The following is a 22331-nucleotide window of genomic DNA, read 5'->3' as shown; positions in this document are numbered from 1 at the left end:
ATGTGTAAGGTTTATAGGAGACAGGAAAGAACTTTCAGAACGACGCAGTCTGATAGACAGACCGACAGACAAATAAACAGACTGAAAGAGAGTCTAGATAGATAGATAGATAGATAGATAGATAGACAGATAGATAGATAGATAGATAGATAGATAGATAGATAGATAGATAGATAGATAGATAGATAGATAGATAGATAGATAGATAGATAGATAGATAGATAGATAGATAGATAGATAGATAGATAGATAGATAGATAGATAGATAGATAGATAGATAGATAGATAGATAGATAGATAGAGGAGAGAGTGAGGAAAATTATTTGTATTTGAACACCCTGCTATTTTGCAAGTTCTCCCACTCGGAAATCATGGAGGGGTCTGAAATTGTCATCATAGGTGCAAGTCCACTGTGAGAGACATAATCAAAAACAAAACAAAAATCCAGAAATCACAATTTGTATGATACAGCTACAAATACATATTTGAACACCTGTCTATCAGCTAGAATTCTGACCCTCAAAGACCTGTTTAAAATGTCCACCTCCACTCCATTTATTATCCTAAATTAGATGCACCTGTTTGAGGTCGTTAGCTGCACAAAGACACCTGTCCACCCCATACAATCAGTAAGAATCCAACTACTAACCTGGCCAAGACCAAAGAGGTGTCCAAAGACACTAGAGACAAAATTTTACACCTCCACAATGCTGGAAAGCGCTACGGGGAAATTGCCAAGCAGCTTGGTAAAAAAAGGTCCATTGTTGGAGCAATCATTAGAAAATAGAAGAAGCTAAATATGACTGTCAGTCTCGCTCGGACTGGGGCTCCAGCAAGATCTCACCTCGTGGTGTCTCAATGATCCTAAGAAGGGAAGGGATCAGCCCAGAACTACACAGGAGGAGCTGGTCAATGACCTGAAAAGAGCTGGGACCACAGTTTCCAAGGTTACTGTTGGTAATATACTAAGACGTCATGGTTTGAAATCATGCATGGCACATGTCCAGGCCGTCTTAAGTTTGCCAATGACCATTTGGATGATCCAGAGGAGTCATGGGAGAAAGTCATGTGGTCAGATAAGACCAAAATAGAACATTTTGGTCATAATTCCACTAAATGTGTTTGGAGGAAGAAGAATGAGGAGTACCATCTCAAGAACACCATCCCTACTGTGAAGCATGGGGGTGGTAGCATCATGCTTTGGGGGTGTTTTTCTGCACATGGGACAGGGCGACTGCACTGTATTAAGGAGAGGATGACCGGGGCCATGTATTATAAGATTTTGGGGAACAACCTCCTTCCCTCAGTTACAGAATTGAAGATGAGTCGAGGCTGAGTCTTCCATCATGACAATGACCCGAAGCACACAGCCAGGATAACCAAGGAGTGGCTCTGTAAGAAGCATATCAAGGTTCTGGCGTGGCCTAGCCAGTCTCCAGACCTAAACCCATTTGTGAATCTTTGGAGGGAGCTCAAACTCCGTGTTTCTCAGCGACAGCGATAGATAGATAGATAGATAGATAGATAGATAGATAGATAGATAGATAGATAGATAGATAGATAGATAGATAGATAGATAGATAGATAGATAGATAGATAGATAGATAGATAGATAGATAGATAGATAGATAGATAGATAGATAGATAGATAGATAGATAGATAGATAGATAGATTTAGCACCCTTTAAATAAAATATGAATACAAAAAATCTAATATGTAATAGTTTGAAAAACATAAATCTGTAAATTTAGCTAAAATTTGTAGCACAATAAGAACTATTATAATAAATACATTTTTGTATGTAAACCAGGCATTTGAGAAATGCGTTTATTTTAATTATAAACATATATATTGTATTATATGTGTATTTTTAACTCCCCAATAAAATGTAAACACATCGATGTATCTTTCATCCAGCTTCCCTTCACTTCACTGAAAAATGTAAATACTGTACATCTTATAAATCCTTCTAAATTCAATTCCCACCCGGGGCAGGAATGAAGGCTTTACTTCTAAAGTGTAACACAATCCCTCCAAACAAGCAAGCATCAGATTGAAAGAGAAATTCTGTGAGGGTTGGATTACAGGGCAGAGCTATAATAATCTGATTAGGAGGGGGTGCAAACATGCAAGCGCGTGGCTACAGAGAGCTAAGGAAACTGTTTCGCTGGCTGAAGCCAAACAAATCCAGAAAGGGAAAGGCTGCTGTGATCCGTGAAGACAGCGGATAATCCCGACCTGGACAGCTGCCTGGAATTTCATTGTCACATGGTTTTATATTAAAATAGCCCAGGGCCAAAAAAATGTCAAATCATGCTAACACTCCATGAACAATTCAATCACTGGACTCTAGCCATGACTGAAGACAAACATTGTGAATCAAACAGAATTGAAGAGAGAGTTTCCTGCCAAAAATGAAACATCTCTCATTATTTTCTCAACCTCATGTCGTTCAAAACCTGTATGACTTTCTTTATTTTGTGGAACACAAAATAACTTTAAATCCATGTGGTCTAAAGCAATATGACTGCCAGGGTTTCACATAATTAAAAAAAGTCATACAGGAACGACATGAGAGTGAGTAAATGATTACTTTCCCTTTAAAAAATGAAAAAAGGTGATTGAGATGTAACACTGTACATTAAGGGTTCTTTTGTTAACATAAGTTAATACTTCTACAGCCTAAATTTTAACATTAACCAATCAATTTTTAAAATCAGAAGTTAGTTAATGCACTGCGAACCAACATGAACAAACAATAAACAATATTTTTGTATCATCTAACGTGAAATGTTTTTAAAAAGCATGATGTTATTTTCATTGTTAGTTCATGTCAGAGTATTAATGTTCGCAAAGTGTTACTGATTTACATGTGAATCCTGGGAAACGCTGAAATGTATTCATCCTTTACCAGAAATTAATGTTCCAGGTTCTATACAATTATTTAAAAAAATATTACAACAGAAAATAATTTCAACTTGTCCCTCAATTTGTATAAACCAACAAACAAAAACCATAGACAGATATGTACTATAATGCTATAAGACTTCTATTTCATACATGTTTTTGTTTGTTTTTTTAAATGGAGAGAAGATAATTATTCATAACCAACAGAATTACTGACCAGAAATAAACAACAAGCCTATCCCAGCATGTCACAATCATGTGTGTGAAATAGCAACCTGTGATTGATCATATCCGTGATCCTTTCCAACTATAGTAAGACTCCATTTAGCACTACTCACTGACACATAAACACAAATGTCCACCTCCAGAAATCCATGTCCCAGACACGTCTCGCTATTTTAAGCCGCACACAAGTGCCTAAACTTCTATCCTCAGCGTCTGCTTGTTTGCCCTCCGGACTATCACCTTAGTCAACCCGTGTGGGACCTTCAGCTTCCGGTCTTCCTTCCCCTGCGCCCGCACTCTCTTCTGCAGCCACGGCCTGCCCTTGGAGGCGCTGACCAGGCTGCGTATCACCATACTGATGAACCTCCTCATGGAGCCCCGAGCTCGGGGTTTGATGGATTGGAGGAGCCGCGCAGCCCAGGCGCTGGGGAGCTGCCTGCTGCCACTGGATTGTGTGTGTCTCTCTCTCTGTTGGTGCCTGACTGTCTGTCTGACTGAGTGTATGTGAGTGTAGATACCATAGAGTGGTCAAGGAAGGGGAGGGGGGTGTCGGGGGCATTTGGAAAGGGGAGGGTGGGCAAGCTCTCTCTCCCAAACTGCATTCCCTCTAGGAACAAGCAGGTTCCTGGGAAAGATAAGAAGCTTCTGGTGACAATACACAGACAGTCCTGTGACATGTCACTGATAGAGGAGACCAAACTCACTCAGACTAAGACACACACTTCCATGAACTGACGTCGCCATGGTCATGCCACTTACATTATCGGACAAAGAAGCGTGCAGAACAGATAGACAGGGTGGACTTGACATATACATCAGCTTTAGAATTTGCAGATCATTTCGTTTTTGGTAGAAAATTGTTGCTAGGATGTTCTAAGCGGTTACCAGGGCATTGTCAAGTGGTTGCTAGAGTGGTCTGCGTGGTTGCCAAGGCATTGCTTAGCAGTTGTTAGGGTGTTCTATAGAGTGCATTAGTGCCTGCCCCCTTTTTCAGCTGTGCTGGTTCCGGAAGTTTTTTTCATTCATTTTTCCCATTGGAATTTAAAAAAAAACTTTGTTAAAGAGTTATAAGCCACGAACTAAGCCAATCAGCCACGAGGTAAATCACAACAATTCTTTGAAAATGACAACGGCTTTAGTCAGGGAAAGACTTGCAATCCCATGAAGCATTGCGAAAAGCTCAATCAAATTAAAAACAATTGCGAAATATAAAACTTCTAACTAACAAATGTTGATTATGCATTAAACATTTCAGTATTTTGAGAGTGTAGAGAGATCCTCTTGATTTATGTCATTCTCGTTTCTTAATGTAAGTGGGCGGAGCTAAAGAACTATTTTGGCGCATTTCGCTTTTTTCGACGCTCTGATTGGTGTCATTTTCTGAACGGCATCATGGGTAGTGTAGCATTTCACCAGGAATTCCACTGTTAAACACAATTATTGTAAAAAAAAATAAGCTGAAATAATGTGGCCTGACAGTTTCATCTCACAGTTTCATCTACAACTCACAGTAGGACCGTCTTTAAAGCTTCCATTCAAAATCAATTTCCTTTATGCAGTTTTATTTCCGGGAACCCAACTGTTGCACTCTGTTGTGGATGGTTCGCAGAGCATTGCTAAATGGCTGCAAGGGTGTTCTGGCGTTGCTAAGCAGAGTGTTCTGGATGGTTGCAAGAGCGTTGCTAAGTGGTTGCTAGGGTGTACTAGGTGGTTGCCAGAGTGTACCTAACATATTCTGGATGGTTGACAAGGCATTGCAGTTCTGCATTGCTAAGTGGCTGCTCAAGTGGGCACCAAGGCATTGCTAAGCAGTTGCTATAGGGTGGTCTACTGTAGATGGTTCCCAGAGTTACTGCTATTGCTATCATGTTCTAGCAGGGCATGGCTAAGTGCTTGCTGACTAGCCCATTGAACCCCCAAATATCTAATATTCCAGTCTCTAGATATGAATAAAATCCCTCCTTAAAGGGGATGTATGCTAGATGAAAATTGTCACAAAAAAAGTAAAATATCTGATAGTGTAGAAAGGTAGCTGTGGAAGCAATAAACCCTGACCAAAATTGCAAAAGTAATAATTATAATCACTAATAACCAACACAATTTTCAAGCACTGAGCATTCTTGTTTATCTCTCTCTATGACGAATACACAGTATCTGCCCTGCAAGTCAGGGAAGAAGGTTTTCTGATTCCAAAGAAGGAGGTGAAGTCGCAGCACTCAATGCTTTGTCAATAATAAATCTCAGGCCTTGTCACTGCGAGCCTCGGGCGGTCCTGACAAATAGAGCTCTGACTGGGTATAGCTGCCCAGTTTCCACTGTAAAAACTGTGATTGCTTCCTTTAGTTTGTAACAGTATGTCACCGAATATGATGCTTCTGTATGGAAAATCCTAGAAAAAAGACAACAAAACACTTTTGCGAAACACTAAATATATGATATTGTCAAACTGCTAAATACCCACATTTCAACATGTAAGTGTTTTTTTTTCTTTTTCATTTGATGCAAATGAGACATGTACCCTTGCTAAAGCATTGTGGGATTGTTGACACTGTGAATGCTCACCTGATTTACAGTACAGAGCCATCAATAGGGTGTCCATAGCAACGAATGCATCTACGGAAACATGTCAGCTGCTCTCACTACACTTCTGCTCAAAGACTTGCATAGTTAAGTGCAGTTAACAGCAGTAAACAGCGCACTCAATCTCTGAGAGTTTAATGGCCCTGACAGCTCCTCGCTCTCATAGCCAACACCTGGACCCAGTGAGCGTCAAAACAGACGAGAGCATGTTTGGATTTCACATTTCACTTTTAGATTTGATGGCATGGAAAAGCTCTACAATGAGAATAAAGCATCGTAGATTCAAGAAAGAATTCATAAATAACTCCAAGTTCGCAGAGAGCGTTCATAGCACTCTCCATAATCAATAATCATAAAACAGTTTTATTATTCATTTTTTTCATAATAGGAAAATAACATTGGTGGGCATTGTGAGGTTATGAGCTTGGAGCACATGAGAGGGATCTGGAAAGTCAGATTGAAATGGAAGAGGCAACAAACTAGATTTATATTTTTGTTCATATAACTTTATATAACTATGTATAAATAAGTTTTTTTATATAGAAATGTATGTTTATTCAGCAAGGAAGCATTAAAGGGGACATATTATGCCCTTTTTGCAGGATATAAGTATCTGATGTCCCTGGAATGTGTCTGTGAAGTTTCAGCTCAAAATACCCCTCAGATCTTTTATTATACCATGCTGTAAATGCATTTTTGAGTGGAAGGAAAAACCCAATAATATCTGTGTGCAGACTCAGAGCCGCAGATCCACAGTTTTACTCCAGCAGTGTTGCCCACGCACAAATTATTTAGTTATTATTTCTTTCGATTAAATCATGGTAAACTATGGTAAATCATGCTAGATTCATGGTAAATCATGCTAGAATCATGGTAAATCATGCTAAAACGTGGTAAATCTGGAATGTGGTAAACTATGGTAAATCATGGTAAACTATGGTAAATCATTCTAGAATCATGGTAAATCATGCTAGAACGTGGTAAATCTTGTATGTGGTAAATCATGGTAAATCATGCTAGAACATGGTAAATCATTGTAAACTATGGTAAATCATGTTAGAATCATTGTAAATCATGCTAAAACATGGTAAATCATGAATGTGGTAAATCATGGTAAACTATGGTAAATCATACTAGAATCATGGTAAATCATGCTAGAATCATTGTAAATCATGTTAAAACATGGTAAATCACGAATGTGGTAAATCATGGTAAACTATGGTAAATCAAGCTAGAATCATGGTAAATCATACTAGAACATGGTTAATTATGGTAAATCATGTTAGTACGTGGTAAATGATGGTCATGATGGTATGGGTACTATGGTAAACGTGTTCTAGATCACCTTCTATTGAGCACATTTCGCCAGTTCTTCAGCAATTGCACTGGCTTCCGGTAAAATATCGAGTTGAATTTAAGATCTTGCTACTTGCTTACAAAGCACTTCATAATCTTGCACCCAAATACCTTCTCCATGTTTGCACTCCATCACGTGCTCTCAGATCTTCATCTTCAATTTCTCTTGTGGTACCTCGGATTCGACTAACTACCATGGGTGCCAGATCATTTAGTTATGCTGCCCCGCTTATGGAACTCCCTTCCTCTTGATCCTCTTGTTCCTCTTAACAGTGATTGTTTGTTGACTTTTAAAACGTGTCTTAAGACATATCTTTTAATACAGGCTTTTTTATAATGTGTTTAATAATGAGTCTTGACTGCACTTTTTCTGTATATGTGGAGTGTTCCTTGTGTGTTTTGTGTCGTGATCTGTATTTTTATTGTGAGGTAAAATTGGGTGTCATGAAAGGCGCCATTAAATAAAATGCATTATTATTATTATTATTATTATTATTATTATTATTATTATTATTATTAAATCCGGCTAGAACATGGTAAATCGTGGATGTGGCAAATCATGGTAAATCATGCTTGAATGTGGTAAGTAGTGGATGTGGTAAATCATGCTAGAAACATGGTTAATCATGGGAAATCATGCTAGAAAGGGGTAAATCATGGATGTGGTAAATCATTGTAAATCATGCTAGAACGTGGTAAATGATGGTAAACTATGGTAAATAATGCTAGAATCATGGTAAATCATACTAGAACATTATTAAGCATGTTAAATCATGTTAGAACTTGGTAAATTGTGGTAAATCATGCTAGAATCATAGGAACATGGTTAAGCATGGTAAATCATGATAGAATGTGGTAAACTATGGTAAATCATGGTAAACTATGGTAAATCATGCTAGAATCATGGTAAATCATACTAGAATGTGGTAAATCATGCTAGAATGTGGTACATCGTGAACTATGGTAAATCCTGGTAAGCTATGGGGTGGAGTGAGTGGATTTTAAATCTCTTTAAAATTTATCAAAAGTAGCACACTATATAGTAAGAGCTATGATGTATAAGACTATGTATAATGTTTGCTACCATCTCTTAAATGAACAAAACTGGTCACGAAATAATCAAAGTAACCATGAATGCAAAGGTGAAACACAGGCAGCCAATTCCCTCAGCAGACTTAGAGATTCAGCAATACACTGGCAATGCCATGAGGTCGCAATATCAATAATGAGGCTCTGGGGAGATGTGAGCGACACTAGCGTGGACTCTAATAACTAAAGCACACTCTGGCTCAGCTGCCTACAACAGCGATGTGGGACGTATTAAAGATCCTGAGCTGCCAACACACTCTGTTCTGAGTGGAGATGAAGTTGTAATCTCACAGGCAAAATGCTGCCTACAACAGTGCAAAGGACAGGCCAAAACACGATGAGACAGTCAAAATGTTTGCTAGCATTCACTAAGGGCAGGGGTTTTTCAATCTTTTAGATGCCACAGACCCCCAGATTTGATAACTCTCATGTGACGGACCTCCATCCTGCAATTCAAAAGGCAGCTATTATTGTTTAAAGACCCCTTTTTTTCTTATATATACCCAGTGCTGGGTAGTAACTGATTACATGTAATCTGGATTAAATAATTAGATGATCAAAAATGAAGTACTTGTAATAAGAAGATTATATTATGTCTTAAAATACTTGTGATCAGACTACATGTTTGTGGAATTGCACACACAGACCGGAAAATCACTGAAAACTTCAGAAATCATTTCACTTTTAACTTTTTCTCAACATTGCATTTCAATTTACAAATCCATGTCATTTCATATTTACATGCGATGCAGTTTGCCCAACTGACTTTGAAGTGCTTCCTGAAAAGTTAGGTCAATAATAAAATGAAGTCAATAATAATAAAACAATTAAGTTCGGGTTAATGGTCACATAACATGCAGGTAAACAACTTTTCTTTTTCTTTTCTTTTTTAGTAAGTGTTTTATTTAGATTTTTTTTTTATCTAAATAAGTAAGTGTTTTATTTAGAACTATAATTTTTTCTAAGTAATCCACACAGAATTTACTGTATATACTACACAAATGTAAAATACTATCTAGAAAATACTGTAATTTTTTATTTCTTCTCAATTCGGTTGTATACTGTAAGAAGAATTATTTTTCATTTAAATCTAGTTTCAATATTTATTTTTTAATTATTTATTAAAATCTCATTTGTATTATATATACATTTATTTGAATCTAATTTTTTATATTTATTATAATCTTATTTTTAATGTATTTCTTTTCACATTTTTCCGTTTTTTCCCCAAGCACTTTCTTGCCCGTGACACGATTTGTTCAATCTATAACTGTAAAATTGACAAGAACAGACAGATTCATGTTCTCAGAAATTCTTACATGAAATTATGCCATGGTTTATTTTAAAAGCTTCAACATTCACTTCCACAGGAAATGAACAAGCTGTGAAGTAAACAGATCACATCTCCCTATTTACTGCCTCAATATACAAACGTGACCTCACACTTGTCACAGCATATACAGTGAGCAAAATAAGTTACACCCTGCTATTTAGCAAGTTCTTCTACTTGGAAATCATGGAGGGGTCTGAAATTGTCATCATAGGTGCATGTCCACTGTGAGAGACATAATCTAAAAAAAAACAGAAATCACAATATATTATTTTTTAAATATTTATTTGTATGATACAGCTAAAAATAAGTATTTGAACATCTGTCTATCAGCTAGAATTCAGACCCTCAAAGACCTGTTAGCCTGCCTTTAAAATGTCCACCTCCACTCCATTTATTATCCTAAATTAGAAGCACCTATTTGAGGTCGTTAGCTGCACAAAGACACCTGTCCACCCCATACAATCAGTAAGAATCCAACTACTAACATGGCCAAGACCAAAGAGGTGTCCAAAGACACTAGAGACAAAATTTTACACCTCCACAATGCTGGAAAGCACTACGGGGAAATTGCCAAGCAGCTTGGTGAAAAAAGGTCCACTGTTGGAGCAATCATTAGTAAATGGAAAAAGCTAAACATGACTGTCAATCTCCCTCGGACTGGGGCTCCATGCAAGATTTTACCTCGTGGTGTCTCGATGATCCTAAGAAAGGTGAGAAATCAGCCCAGAACTACACAGGAGGAGCTGGTCAATGATCTGAAAAGAGCTGGGACCACCGTTTCCAAGGTTACTGTTGGTAATAAACTAAGACGTCATGGTTTGAAATCATGCATGGCACGGAAGGTTTCCTCTGCTTAAACCAGCACATGTCCAGGCCCGTCTTAAGTTTGCCAATGACCACTTGGATGATCTAGAGGAGTCATGTAAGAAAGTCATGTGGTCAGATAAGACCAAAATAGCACTTTTTGGTCATAATTCCACTAAAGGTGTTTGGAGGAAGAAGAATGATGAGTACCATCTCAAGAACACCATCCCTACTGTGAAGCATGGGGGTGGTTTTTCTGCACATGGGACAGGGCGACTGCACTGTATTTAAGGAGAGGATGACCGTGGGCCATGTATTGCAAGATTTTGGGGAACAACCTCCTTCCCTCAGTTAGAGCACTGAAGATGGATCGAGGCTGGGTCTTTCAGCATTACAATGACCCGAAGCACACAGCCAGGATAACCAAGGAGTGGCTCTGTAAGAAGCATATCAAGGTTCTGACATGGCCTAGCCAGTCTCCAGACCGCAACCCAATAGAGAATCTTTGGAGGGAGCTCAAACTCCGTGTTTCTCAGCGACAGGCCAGAAACCTGAGTGATCTAGAGAAGATCTGTGTGGAGGAGTGGGCCAAAATCCTGCAGTGTGTGCAAACCTGGTGAAAAACTACAGGAAATGTTTGACCTCTATAATTGCAAACAAAGGCTACTGTACCAAATATTAACATTTATTTTCTCAGGTGTTCAAATACTTATTTGCAGCTGTATCATACAAATAGTTTAAAAAATCATATATTGTGATATCTGGATTTGAATTTTTTTTAGATTAAGTCTCTCAGTGGACATGCACCTACGATGATAATTTCAGGCCCCTCCATGATTTCCAAGTGGGAAAACTTGCAAAATAGCAGGATGTTCAAATACTTATTTTCCTCACTGTAGCGGTCATAGACTTTGCACTATTGCCGTTTGTTTATGAATATTCAAAATGCTGTGAGCTATAGCAAATAACTCTCGCTCATTGTAAGTGGCAAACTTCTGAAAAGACTAATTAACTTAATGTGTAAACGGATATTTCCACTTGCTCATATTTGATATTTTATTTATCTTGTCCTTAAGGAAGAAATTACTTCTGCATTTCCCTATCCAGCAGTTATAAATATTCATATGCACAGTAAGTCGACATAAACCACAGCTCTGAAAATAAAACACTGATTTGGATGTGTTTGGAAGATCAATTCTTAAGCTCTAGCAGGATATAAGGACATCTAAACTCGAGTACTTTTATAGTCACATGCCAATCTGAAGTCCCGAGGTTAATCGCATATGTCTGTGTTGGAGTTTGACAAGTCACAGAATCATTCCGCTGGTCTAATGAAAGCAAAAGGGGCAAACAAAATGCAGTAAAAACTGAAGGCATCTCTCGACTGTCTAATACAGTGTGCAGTTCATTAGCTCTAAATGTAACTGCCCGTGCAAAGGTGAAGGTTTAACTTCAGGTCACAGAATGCTCTTTTCTTTCAACTTTGACCCCACATGGCTCACCCTGTAATCAGTGCACTACTGTCTATTGAGGGACACTGTCTGCTGTCATGGAAGATAAAATGGCAGTTTCTTTTCTAACAATATTCTGTGCAATGGCTGGAAAAATTGCTCCGGGATTTAGGGTGTGAGGGATTTAAAAGCACACAACCCTGAGTGTGTCACAATTTAGGAATTCTGACAACTTTTCCACAGCTCACTGCACAGAGCCTTAAAATACTCCCTGCAGGCTAAGGTTTCATTCAGCACAGCCATAACTTCATCACTCTCACACAGAAACAATGACAATACAAGAAATCTGACATAAATATCAGTAAAAGCAATAAAATGCATAATGTTTTCTCATTTGTAAGACAATCCTTAAAAATGCAAGGAGCATAAAAGAAAATAACCCAATATTGAGTATGTTAATATTGAAAATAGTTTTATTTTCTGTGATTAAGAAATTTTACTTTATCTTATTTTGATGCTGATTTATGTCATTCATATTTATAGAAGCAGTATAGGGTGGAGGTGGTCACTTTATTTATTAATTTTAGTTTTTATACTGTACACACTGTATATTCTATCCCCTTATACTAACCCTGCCCGCCACACAAAACTTCAAAAAATAAATAAATAAATAAATAAATAAATAAATAAATAAATAAATATTATGCGTGATGTAAAAGCTTGTTTCCTAATGGGGACCTCAGTTTAGGTCCCCACGTTACATAGAGTCCCCATGAGTCAGTGTGCTTTCAGGTTAAAGTCCCCACCGGGATAGAAAAGCATGTACAAACACACACACAAACAAACACACAATATCAAACCAAGTGGGTAAAGTATCTAATAAAGCAAAGTGGTGATAGAGTAAAACTATTAAAAAGTAAACAAAGTAAAAAAAAAACAATTACCTACTTTAGTAGGCCATACATACATTTATTATTTACTCTATATTGTATAAAGATTGGATAAAGTGTCAAAAAGTCTATGTTTTCAAGCCATTTACGTATAAAGAGATCCATTGTCCATTCAATTAACTTACAATTAACTTGTTTAAACCAAAATCTGAGAAGCCTAATACTTTTACTATTGTCTTAAAATTATATAATAGTGACGGTTATACCCTAACAGAACAGGCTTACAATTTACCATTAAAATCCACATTACACCCATTTAACAAAACAGCATGACTACTTCCCTAACTATGATTGACAAGCCTAATGCATCCCTTCATGACAGTCGACCTCTAACAAATTCCCGCAGTCCAACGCAGTGTATACACAAGTTATGAATGAATGTTGACAGAGCTGTCAGTCATGATCCTTGATGATCGTTCTGAGTTTGAGCGCCAGTAAAGTATCATCAGCTGTTACAAACTTACCGGCATCATGATTTCAGAACGGCGAAATCAAACAGGGAGACCAGGATAAATAAACAAATAAGCGCCTGTTTTAACTCCCAAAGGAGTGAGGATAAATTGCTCAATGATTAATTCTGTTATTGAAACCCTTTGCCCGTTATGAGTTTGGTCCTGTGAATGTGGTGAAAGGATGCGCCATATGAACTGGGTCATTTACGTCACAGCGGCGTCCCAATCCAGTGGCTTCGATGGTTTGCGCAGGGATCTATGGCAAGCCATTTTAACATGTATTCATTTACGAAAATCCATTTTTATTTTACTAGTAGATATTCCTTTAATTTATGTTCTATTTTCAAACTATTAAATAGATTAATATATTCCTACATGGTATTAACGGGATATGCCTTAAAGTTCATCAATCCACTTTGTACTATGAAAACTGGAATATATTATAGTATGCTAAATATCTGAAGTTACTAGTAACTGAGGAATATTTACTAATGACTGAAACAGGCAACAGCAACAACTGGAATACATACTAGTTGGAAGTTATCAGGTGATTTGTGAACAACAAAGCAAAACAGAACTCAACTGATAACATTATTTAGCAATAAGAATGAAATAGGTAGGCCTACATTGGTATAGGAACTTGAAGCAAATTAATAGGTTATAGGGCTATATAGTCTAATCATTACTGTGATAATAGAAATTAAGTATTAGTAACGGGGGGGGGGTAAAAGAATAAATGTTAATACAGCTTGCCATAGTTATTAAGCAGTCCGGACATTATTATGAATTTTACTACTGTGAAGGTTTAGCTAATGAATATTAAATATGCCATACAGACGATGACAGATAAAACTCCGCATATTATCCAGTCGCAAAGTAAATCATATTCATGAGTCATGCCCTCACCATAGTAAGATTGGCGTCGAGACAACATGGGTTTGACTGACTGTCCAGTAAATCTGCATTGCTCCGACTTGTGGTCAAGTTAAGAAAACTCCACCGAAAAACACGTCCACATGCTCAAAATTACACTAATATTCTCTGCGTTTGGTATCAATTAAAAATTATTACTTAAATATTTTCATCAGAACAAACTTAACATTACTTTTTTTACAGGAAAGAGTAAAGCAGTTCAGTCAATTATGTGTAATATTGCAAGACATATGTACTAACAAAAAAAGTATAACGTACTAGGCTAGTAGAATATAATAAACTATAAAAAACTTGAACTATTGAAATAATTCACTTTCATGATATAAACTATTTCTATTGTTTTACAACAAGCCATCCAATACAATTGTACTACCACATACTAATAGTATACATATCTATATAAATTTCGATGTTTTCCACCCACATTATAGCCAGATGTGAGAAGGGGGAAAAAAACACACAAGACAACAAAAATAAAATTATTTGTTTTTTTTTATTATTTGAATTTGACTAATTTCATTCAGTATAGATAGGAACCAGTTTTGTTGATTGGATTACCTAGGATCTCCTTCATGTCCATTTTACTGACCACCACAATCTAGTGTCCAACGGTGCTGTGAATATATCTTGGAATGTTTAATATCTATAACATTAGATACAGTAGTTGTGCCCATGTAACTTTGGAGAAGCTGACAGACATTCACCAACAAAGTGAATTTTTCATGTACTGCAGGATGTTGTTACACAATCCAGACAACAAGGGACACCTAGTTTTAAAGAGGGCATAAAACACTCACAACTGCATCATTATACCGATGCGTTTGCCACAATGAAAAACATCACGAGTGATACCCCGCTTTGCCTGTGACTTTACATGATTGGCTAGACTGTTTGATCAAAAAAAAAAAGAACACGAATGCTGTGTAACCTGTTTGTGTGCTTGGCACTGTAATACAGCAAAATCCTGGTCTAATATAATAAATCAAACAAAAACTGATCATAACAACACTAACAATAAAAATGTCAATAGTTTCCAAAGATCCTTTGGATGAATGTTTCTCTACTGAATGCAGCAGTTTTGACCATTGGCATCCTTGAAGCGCAGGCGCATCTTGGGTTTGTATTTTTCAAGGTACATAAGTTGTTTGGCGTTAAAAGCCCCACGCCTTTTCCTAAAAGAAAAATGATCATTCGCATCACAAAATGACCAACAAAATCATATCCTACAGAAAAAGAAATGTGACTCACTGACGAATAAACTGGACAGCATCTTCGTACATCATCCCGCATTCGATTAAGGCTATGGCCACCAAGACAGGAGCTCTAAACACACACAAATATCTGTTTTAAAACTATTTAAAATAAGTCACGAGTCAGGTCGCTTGATTATTATACAGGAATTTCCCTGACTGATCTTGATAAATGTTGAGGTTCATAAGATTACAGCACAAAATGTTCCAAAAGAACAACGTGTTACTGCAAATCAAGATAACTAAAAAATGACTGTGTATTAAATCAGTGAGCAACCAAAAACCAACATTTCATATCTGTAAACGTGATTTACATTTGTCCTAAAAATGCCTACCGTCCCAATCCTGCAACACAATGGACTGCAATGCAACAGCCTGGTTCATCCTTGAATTTACATTTGAGAAGGTTCAACCAGTCATCAACAATTTGTTCAGGGGGCGAACAACCATCATCAAAAGGCCAATCCTAAAGAAAAAACACATCTCAATTTAAATGCAATCATAAGAGTGGCGATAAGTAAATAAAACATACAAAAACATATGCAATAATCACTATGTTTGGAAAGAACATTTAGGACTGTTAAAGTTAGGGTTAGTTCACCAAAAACTGAAAATCAGCCCATGATTTACTCACCCTCAAGCCACGCTCAGTGTACGTGACATTCTTCTTTCAGACCAATACCATCAGAGTTATATTAAAAAACGTCCTGGCTAATCCAAGCATTATAATGGCAGTCCAACATTTTAAGACCAAAAAAGGGCATCTATCCATTATAAAAGTAACCCATAGTGGTTAATAAAGGCCTTCTGAAGCATAGCGACACATCTGTGTAAGAAAAAATATCCATATTTAACACGTTATAAAGAAAATGATCTAGCCTCCGAAGGACTGCCTTCCGTATTCACTACCGGAAAAAGCGCAATTGGTGCGATGATGATGTCGGACATAGAGTATAAAAGTGTAATTCGCAGCGTAAGCATTTTGAGCTGCGAGAGGCACTACATTTTCGTCGTAATTTAATTACGGAAGGCAGCCTGCCAGAAGCTAGATGTTTTACTTTATAAAGTTTTAACTTAGCCCCCCAGAGCCGTGTGGATTACTTTTATAATGGATGGATGGATGCACTTTTTTGGGCTGCCATTCATTGTCATTATAAAGCTTGGAAAAGCCAGGACATTTTTTATGTAATTTTAATATAACTATGATTGTATTAGTCTGAAAGAAGAATGTCATATACACCTAGGATGGCTTGAGGGTGAGTGAATCATGGGGTAATTTTCATGGGATTTTTTGGGAGAACTATCCCTTTAAAGGGGTTAAGAGCAAATCTCACCAAAACTTCAATGCCTTCTTTTTCCACTGGTGCTTTGTCATAAGTTGCATCACAAACCCGGACGAGCGTCTGCACTCCAAAGCTCTTCAGTTCCTAAAAGATAGTAACAAATAAAATAAATATTTAGCTGTGTCACTCAAGTTAATATTGCTATTCCTATTAACCTCAACCATCTAGAGACTTACCTCTGTAAACTTGGTCAGCTGTGAATTGGTGGGATTGTGGGTGATGAGAAACCTCATGCATTCGTAAGTGATCTCAACAGGAGCAGGGCGATTCATTTTGACACTCAAATGAAGTTAATTGTTCTTGACCGGAAAAAAATAAATACCAACAACCTCCAAATCTTCTACCGGGATAGAAATAATGATTTCAAAATATCTCAGCACTTTGACTTTTAGGCAAATCTCTGAATGTTCTAAAAAAAAGGGGGAACAGGAAAAGGAAACCACTTTCACGCTCCCGCAGTTTTAAAATAAAAACTAAAGAAGGGGACTATCCTTCTGAGTCGCAATTTATAATTACCCCATTCAGGAGAGGAGAGATGATCAGTTGGCACTAGAGAGAGGGGAAAAAAAAATTCGCTCTCTAGTACCTTGATTGGCTCGAACCGATTCATACACTTCAACTTTGGACAAAAATAAGATGCTCCCCGAAAGTGCAGAATTTAAGACGGGCAGTCAGGTAGTATAATCTTCATATGGCAGGCCCTCTGTTCACTTGTCCACAATGACCAGGTGCTGTGCCTGGCAGAAGTCTCCACTCACACTGACAAACGCCATAAATGTGCAGCCTGGAATAAGAAAAAGGACGATGACCGATAAATAACCAGGGCAACCAGCAAGTTCAGTGTCACCATTAACACGAAATAGTTACTGGATATAGCCTACAGCTGAAGAGAGACCTCATTCCACTGCAGTTGATATTGACATTGGACAGTTCATAAACTCTCATCATAAAAACATACAGGCCTTGCACCACATTCTAACACTGTGGTACACATGGAAAATGTTTAGCAATTGGTATAATTATCATCTTCGATCATGCACTTACTTTTAATAAGTGAACAGAAAACAAGTTGAGAACTCTGCATTCTATCTTCACCATTCGTGACTGTCTCTACTTTGCACCTAGAAAAGATAATCAACATAAAACAAGCACCAAACAAGACTTTTCTTCATTCCAGGCCGAGATCATTTTTAAAGAAACAAGTCAGGAATGGAAAACAGCTAATGCTTGTCTAATTGGACTTGTGCTATGAAAGGTTATATTTAACATAGATAACGTCCATTCAAATATCAACACACCATCAGATTAATCTTAAAATGTTAAATAAAAAGAAACAAAGATGCTGCAGCCAATATACACTTTCCTATTACAGTCACCACCGCATCCACCGGCCAAGTCTATTTCTGACCATTATCTCATTCTTAAAGGGATAGTTCACACAAAAATGGAAAATATGTCACTTGATGTTCTTCCAAACCAATATAATTTTCTTTCTGCTATGGAAAATAAAGGAAGATGTTAATCAGAATGACAGTCCCATTCATCATTCATTTTCATTCCATGTTTTCCCCTACAAAATGACAATGAATGGTGACTGAGGATGTCGTTCTGTCTTAACACCCTCTTTTGTTTTGTTCCACGGAGAAAATAAACTCATATTTAGTATTGGAACGACACGGGGGAGAGTAAATTACAAAAACAAACAAAATGCAATTTTGGTTTCTATCCCTTTAAGACAAAGAAAGAATACGTGTGCATGAAACACAATGGGTTTCCAAATTTGCTGACCACACATTGTTGAATACCATTTAATTCCAAATTAACATTCATAAAATAATTATTATTTTGTTAATCTCTTCAAGAACAACACCATGCCCTTAAACCAACTGCCTTATTGTATGAATATGACATGGTTTATCAAAACAGAAGTCTTTAACAACGAACAGCCTTGTTTTCCAAGCAACTAATACATATTTTTACAATAAACAATATATTATAATTACATTACAACAGTAAAACAGTATTCAAAAAGTCCCGAATATTTTTACGAGATTAGTCCGCTCGTCCTGCTAGCATGTGTTTTAGCTGCTAAATACGTATATGTTTAAATACACGCACAACTTCATAGTTCTAATCATAGTTCATTCATCTAAATATTTATAAGTAACAGAAAAAATAAAGATACAACATCATATAGCTACTTACAAAGAGCTGACGGTAGATATGAATACCGTGACAAAGAGAGAACGGATTGAGAGACGCTGCTAGCCGGCTAGCTCTCCTCTACCATAGAGCTACCGTAACCAGGCGACAATTCCGGTCGGCACAGATGACCGCTGATTGGCTGAACGCAGTCACATGGTCAATAAACCCACACCTTTCACACTTGAATGTTCACGATGAATATGTTACATTTTTATCCGCTAATGGCTCTCTAGTCTAGACCAATCCCGTTTATTCTTCTCATGCCCAAATGCATATTAATGAATGTTTGCTATCATTGTGTGTGATGAATATTATTACCGCTCAGCACACATCAAAACTTTTATACTTTATAAAATATATACTTTTAATTTAATTTGTATAGTATGAATTAGTTTAAAAGTGTATAAATGAAAGTATAAATTAGGTTAAAAGTACACAGGTCTTGATAATATAACAAAAAACATAGGCTATAATCTATCTATCTACAAATAAAAGTTATTATTATTGTTATTTATCTAATGTTCACGTATCATTAAAAAACATCTATATTTCAACCTTTGGAAATGCAATATTTACAATAGGTAAGAAAAAAAAATGGAAATGGAAAATGTGAAAAATGTTTGGTTATGTCTCCATCTCCTGGTGAAAAAAGAGTAGGCCTATATCATGAATTCATGTTTCCCAACTAAAAATAAATACAATTATGATTATATCCCTGCATTCTTCTTTAAAATATGTAGTACTCATATAGTAATGGTTAAATTGGTGTTTGTGAAAATGAGTTTAGGTTGTTGATGTGACATGGCATTTTTACTGTTACATGAGATAAAAATATATATATTATTTGTATTGTTATCATTCAAGTACAGTAAATGGTTAAACATTTCTTTGTCTTACATGGACCTGTTGATATAGGCTGAAAAACTGCTTTGTCTTTAGATTTTTTTTACATTTTTGAGCTATATCTCAAAATTGTCTTATGGTGTGATTGTCTCAAACATGGTTCAATAAATCACCACTTTTATCAATTAAAAAGAAAATAATTTACATGTTAATACATACATCAGGCATAATTTTACAAGTGTCTACTTTAGTAAATGAAAATCCTTTTTGTTCATTCATATATTCCTAAAAGTGTAAGAACTTGATACATTTTGTCCTCTGGTGACACCATATCCTGATTTTTAATCAGGCAATTCCACTGACAAGTTTAATTAGTTGAAGGACCCCATTAAAGCTCATGTTACTGTGAAGCCCATGACATGCACATGGTAGCATTTTGTCTCAGAATAGTCATGGGACATTGTACAAATTGTTAATAAAAAAGGAATGCAATAATTTACATATCTAATAAACTTATTATTGCATATATATATATATATATATATATATATATATATATATATATATATATATATATATATATATATATATATATATATATATATATATATATATATATATATATATATATATATCAAATGTTGAAAGTGAGACATTTTGAAATGTCATGTCAAATATTGGCTTGTTTTGGATTTCATGAGAGCTACACATTCCAAAAAAGTTGGGACAGGTAGCAATAAGAGGCCATAAAAGTCAAATGTACATATAAGGAACAGCTGGAGGACCAATTTGCAACTTATTAGGCCAAATGGCAACATGATTGGGTGTAAAAAGAGCCTCTCAGAGTGGCAATGTCAGAAGTCAAGATGGGCAGAGGATCACTAATTCCCCCAATGCTGCGTCGAAAATCAGAAAGGAGTTTCTCAGAGAAAAATTGCAAAGAGTTTGATTTTATCATCATCTACAGTGCATAATATCATCCAGAGATTCAGAGAATCTGTCACAAAATGTCAAAATGAGATTCAGAGAATCTGGAACAATCTTTGTGTATAAGGGTCAAGGTTGGTCTGGATGCCTGTGATCGTCGGGCCCTTAGACGGCACTGCATCACATACAGGAATGCTACTGTATTGGAAATCATGGGCTCAGGAATACTTCCAGAAAATATTGTCGGTGAAAACCGGAACTTGATTTAGACCCTGGTTCCTGCGGTTGAACACAACAAATATCACCCCAAGTTCCTGGTTCCTGGGGAAAGTTCCTGCGGTTGAAACGTGGCTATAGATAAACATCAACCATGACTGTTGACAGTTCTGCTCTGTGGAAAGGGTGAAAAGTGCTCACATCGCCTGCACAGCCTGGAACATAACTTGTACATCCATGATCTGCCATTTTTGCTACTTGGTCTTGGTGTTTGAAAAAAGCTTTTTTTTCTGCTTATTTGTCAACTATCTGTACCTGCATTATATAGGCTAATGTTTACCGTTTGCTGGGTGTGGTGATGACACATGGCAAGGCTGCAAAGGCTTGCAAATGTATCCGGACACTAGTATAGGTCAACTCACATTACAGTACCCGCTGTCTGTAAGATAATATCTGATGACTACAATGCACCACCCACAGTCCAGCAGCGCCACACCCACCAGATGAAGCTGCATCACCACAGGTGTCTCGTGTGTGAACGCCACACTTCCTGCAGGTATGGCGGCGAGTCCCTAGATCAGGTTGGACGGGATTGCTTAGGGCTTTTAGTTTCACCGTGTCTGCTTTTTTGCGGTTCATGTTTCAATGCCTATCCATTTTGCTGTGAAACACGGTAAGTTCTTCTTTTATTACTGTATTATGTATTACTGAGTTGCTACCAAACAAAGACATTATCAACATTGCAGAAGCTGTATGAAAATACACAAGTTTAGTTTACTTATATAGTCTTAGAATCACAAATTGATTTGATGCTTTATTTAGTCCTTTATTTTGCCTATATATTCATCAAAGTATCCTGAAAGTATCAGTTTCCTCAAATATTAAGCATATTAGACGGATTTCTGAAGGGTCATGTGACACTGAAGACTGGAGTAATGATGCTGATGCTGAACTAGGCTGAGCTTTGCCAACATAGAAATAAATTACATTTTAAAATGTATTAAAATAGAAAAAAATTGTTATAAATTATTAAATTGCATAAAATTGTTTAAATTGTATTAATATTTCACAATATTACTGTAGTATTTTTAATCTAATTAATGCAGCTTTGGTGAACATAAGTGTCTTCTTATATTATATAATATATTATTTGAGTTATTGTTGCCTTTCTATCAGCTCAAACCAGTCTGGCCATTCTCTTCTGACCTCTGGCATTAAAAAGGCATTTTCGCCCACAGAACAGCCGCTCACTGGATATTTCCTCTTTTTCGGGCCATTCTCTGTAGAGATGATTGTGCGTAAAAATCCCAGAAGATCAGCAGTTTCTGAAACACTCAGACCAGCCCATCTGGCACCAACAACCATGCTGCATTCAAAGTCACTTACATCCCCTTTCTTCCTCATTCTGATATGCAGATTATTTTGACATCTGAAATCTGAAATCCCACACTTCCCTATAGCAGGTG

At 36.7% G+C, this 22331-nt stretch overlaps 3 protein-coding genes across 11 annotated transcripts in view; 1 reads left to right on the top strand and 2 right to left on the bottom strand.

Annotated features, from left to right (window-relative positions):
- Nucleotides 1–13308, bottom strand: part of ppp1r13ba (protein phosphatase 1, regulatory subunit 13Ba) — a 52355-nt gene extending 39047 nt beyond the window's left edge. For 3 of the 4 annotated variants that reach the window (XM_067455832.1, XM_067455835.1, XM_067455833.1), the window contains exon 1: nt 3374–3626. In XM_067455832.1, coding sequence (XP_067311933.1) covers nt 3374–3505 — 132 coding nt within the window. In that variant the 5' untranslated portion in view covers nt 3506–3626. Of the gene's footprint in view, nt 1–3373; nt 3627–13160 lie in introns of those variants that run through there. The other variant, XM_067455834.1, reaches the window with a different exon arrangement.
- Nucleotides 13309–14557: 1249 nt separating this feature from the next.
- On the bottom strand, nt 14558–19024 carry ptp4a2a (protein tyrosine phosphatase 4A2a). 3 transcript variants are annotated; one of them, XM_067455831.1, is made up of 8 exons: nt 18880–19024; nt 17719–17795; nt 17191–17458; nt 16851–16973; nt 16666–16758; nt 15667–15797; nt 15330–15404; nt 14558–15253 (listed from the first exon to the last, which is right to left on the bottom strand). In XM_067455831.1, exons 4-8 carry the CDS (start codon nt 16944–16946, stop codon nt 15142–15144), a joined length of 507 nt encoding a protein of 168 aa, XP_067311932.1. In that variant the 5' UTR covers nt 16947–16973; nt 17191–17458; nt 17719–17795; nt 18880–19024; the 3' UTR covers nt 14558–15141. The 3 variants fall into 3 exon arrangements, with proteins under 3 accessions (XP_067311932.1, XP_067311930.1, XP_067311931.1); XM_067455829.1 differs by having other exon boundaries at nt 16851–17083; nt 18880–19023; XM_067455830.1 differs by lacking the exon at nt 17719–17795 and having other exon boundaries at nt 16851–17458; nt 18880–18966.
- Nucleotides 19025–20434: 1410 nt separating this feature from the next.
- gjb9a (gap junction protein beta 9a) overlaps nt 20435–22331 on the top strand; it is a 6980-nt gene continuing 5083 nt past the window's right edge. The window contains exon 1 of one of the 4 annotated variants that reach the window (XM_067455825.1): nt 20435–21421. The gene's annotated coding sequence lies outside the window, so the exon portion shown is untranslated. Of the gene's footprint in view, nt 21539–22002 lie in introns of those variants that run through there. The other 3 variants (XM_067455822.1, XM_067455824.1, XM_067455823.1) reach the window with 3 other exon arrangements.

The sequence above is a fragment of the Pseudorasbora parva genome, chromosome 10 (assembly GCF_024679245.1).
Source record: "Pseudorasbora parva isolate DD20220531a chromosome 10, ASM2467924v1, whole genome shotgun sequence".
NCBI lineage: Eukaryota > Metazoa > Chordata > Actinopteri > Cypriniformes > Gobionidae > Pseudorasbora > Pseudorasbora parva.
Note: the sequence above shows the minus strand (reverse complement) of the source record. Positions and strands in the feature narration are given on the sequence as shown.

Bases quoted from the DNA above. Each gene is read 5' to 3' on its own strand.
- ptp4a2a (XM_067455831.1), bottom strand. From the start codon at position 16,946: ATGAATCGCCCTGCTCCTGTTGAGATCACTTACGAATGCATGAGGTTT. The intron at 15,798-16,665 runs GTGAGATTTGCT...TTTTTTCTTTAG, and splicing joins AAGAAGGCATTGAAGTTTTG to GATTGGCCTTTTGATGATGG. The intron at 15,254-15,329 runs GTGAGTCACATT...TTTTTCTTTTAG, and splicing joins GCTGTCCAGTTTATTCGTCA to GAAAAGGCGTGGGGCTTTTA.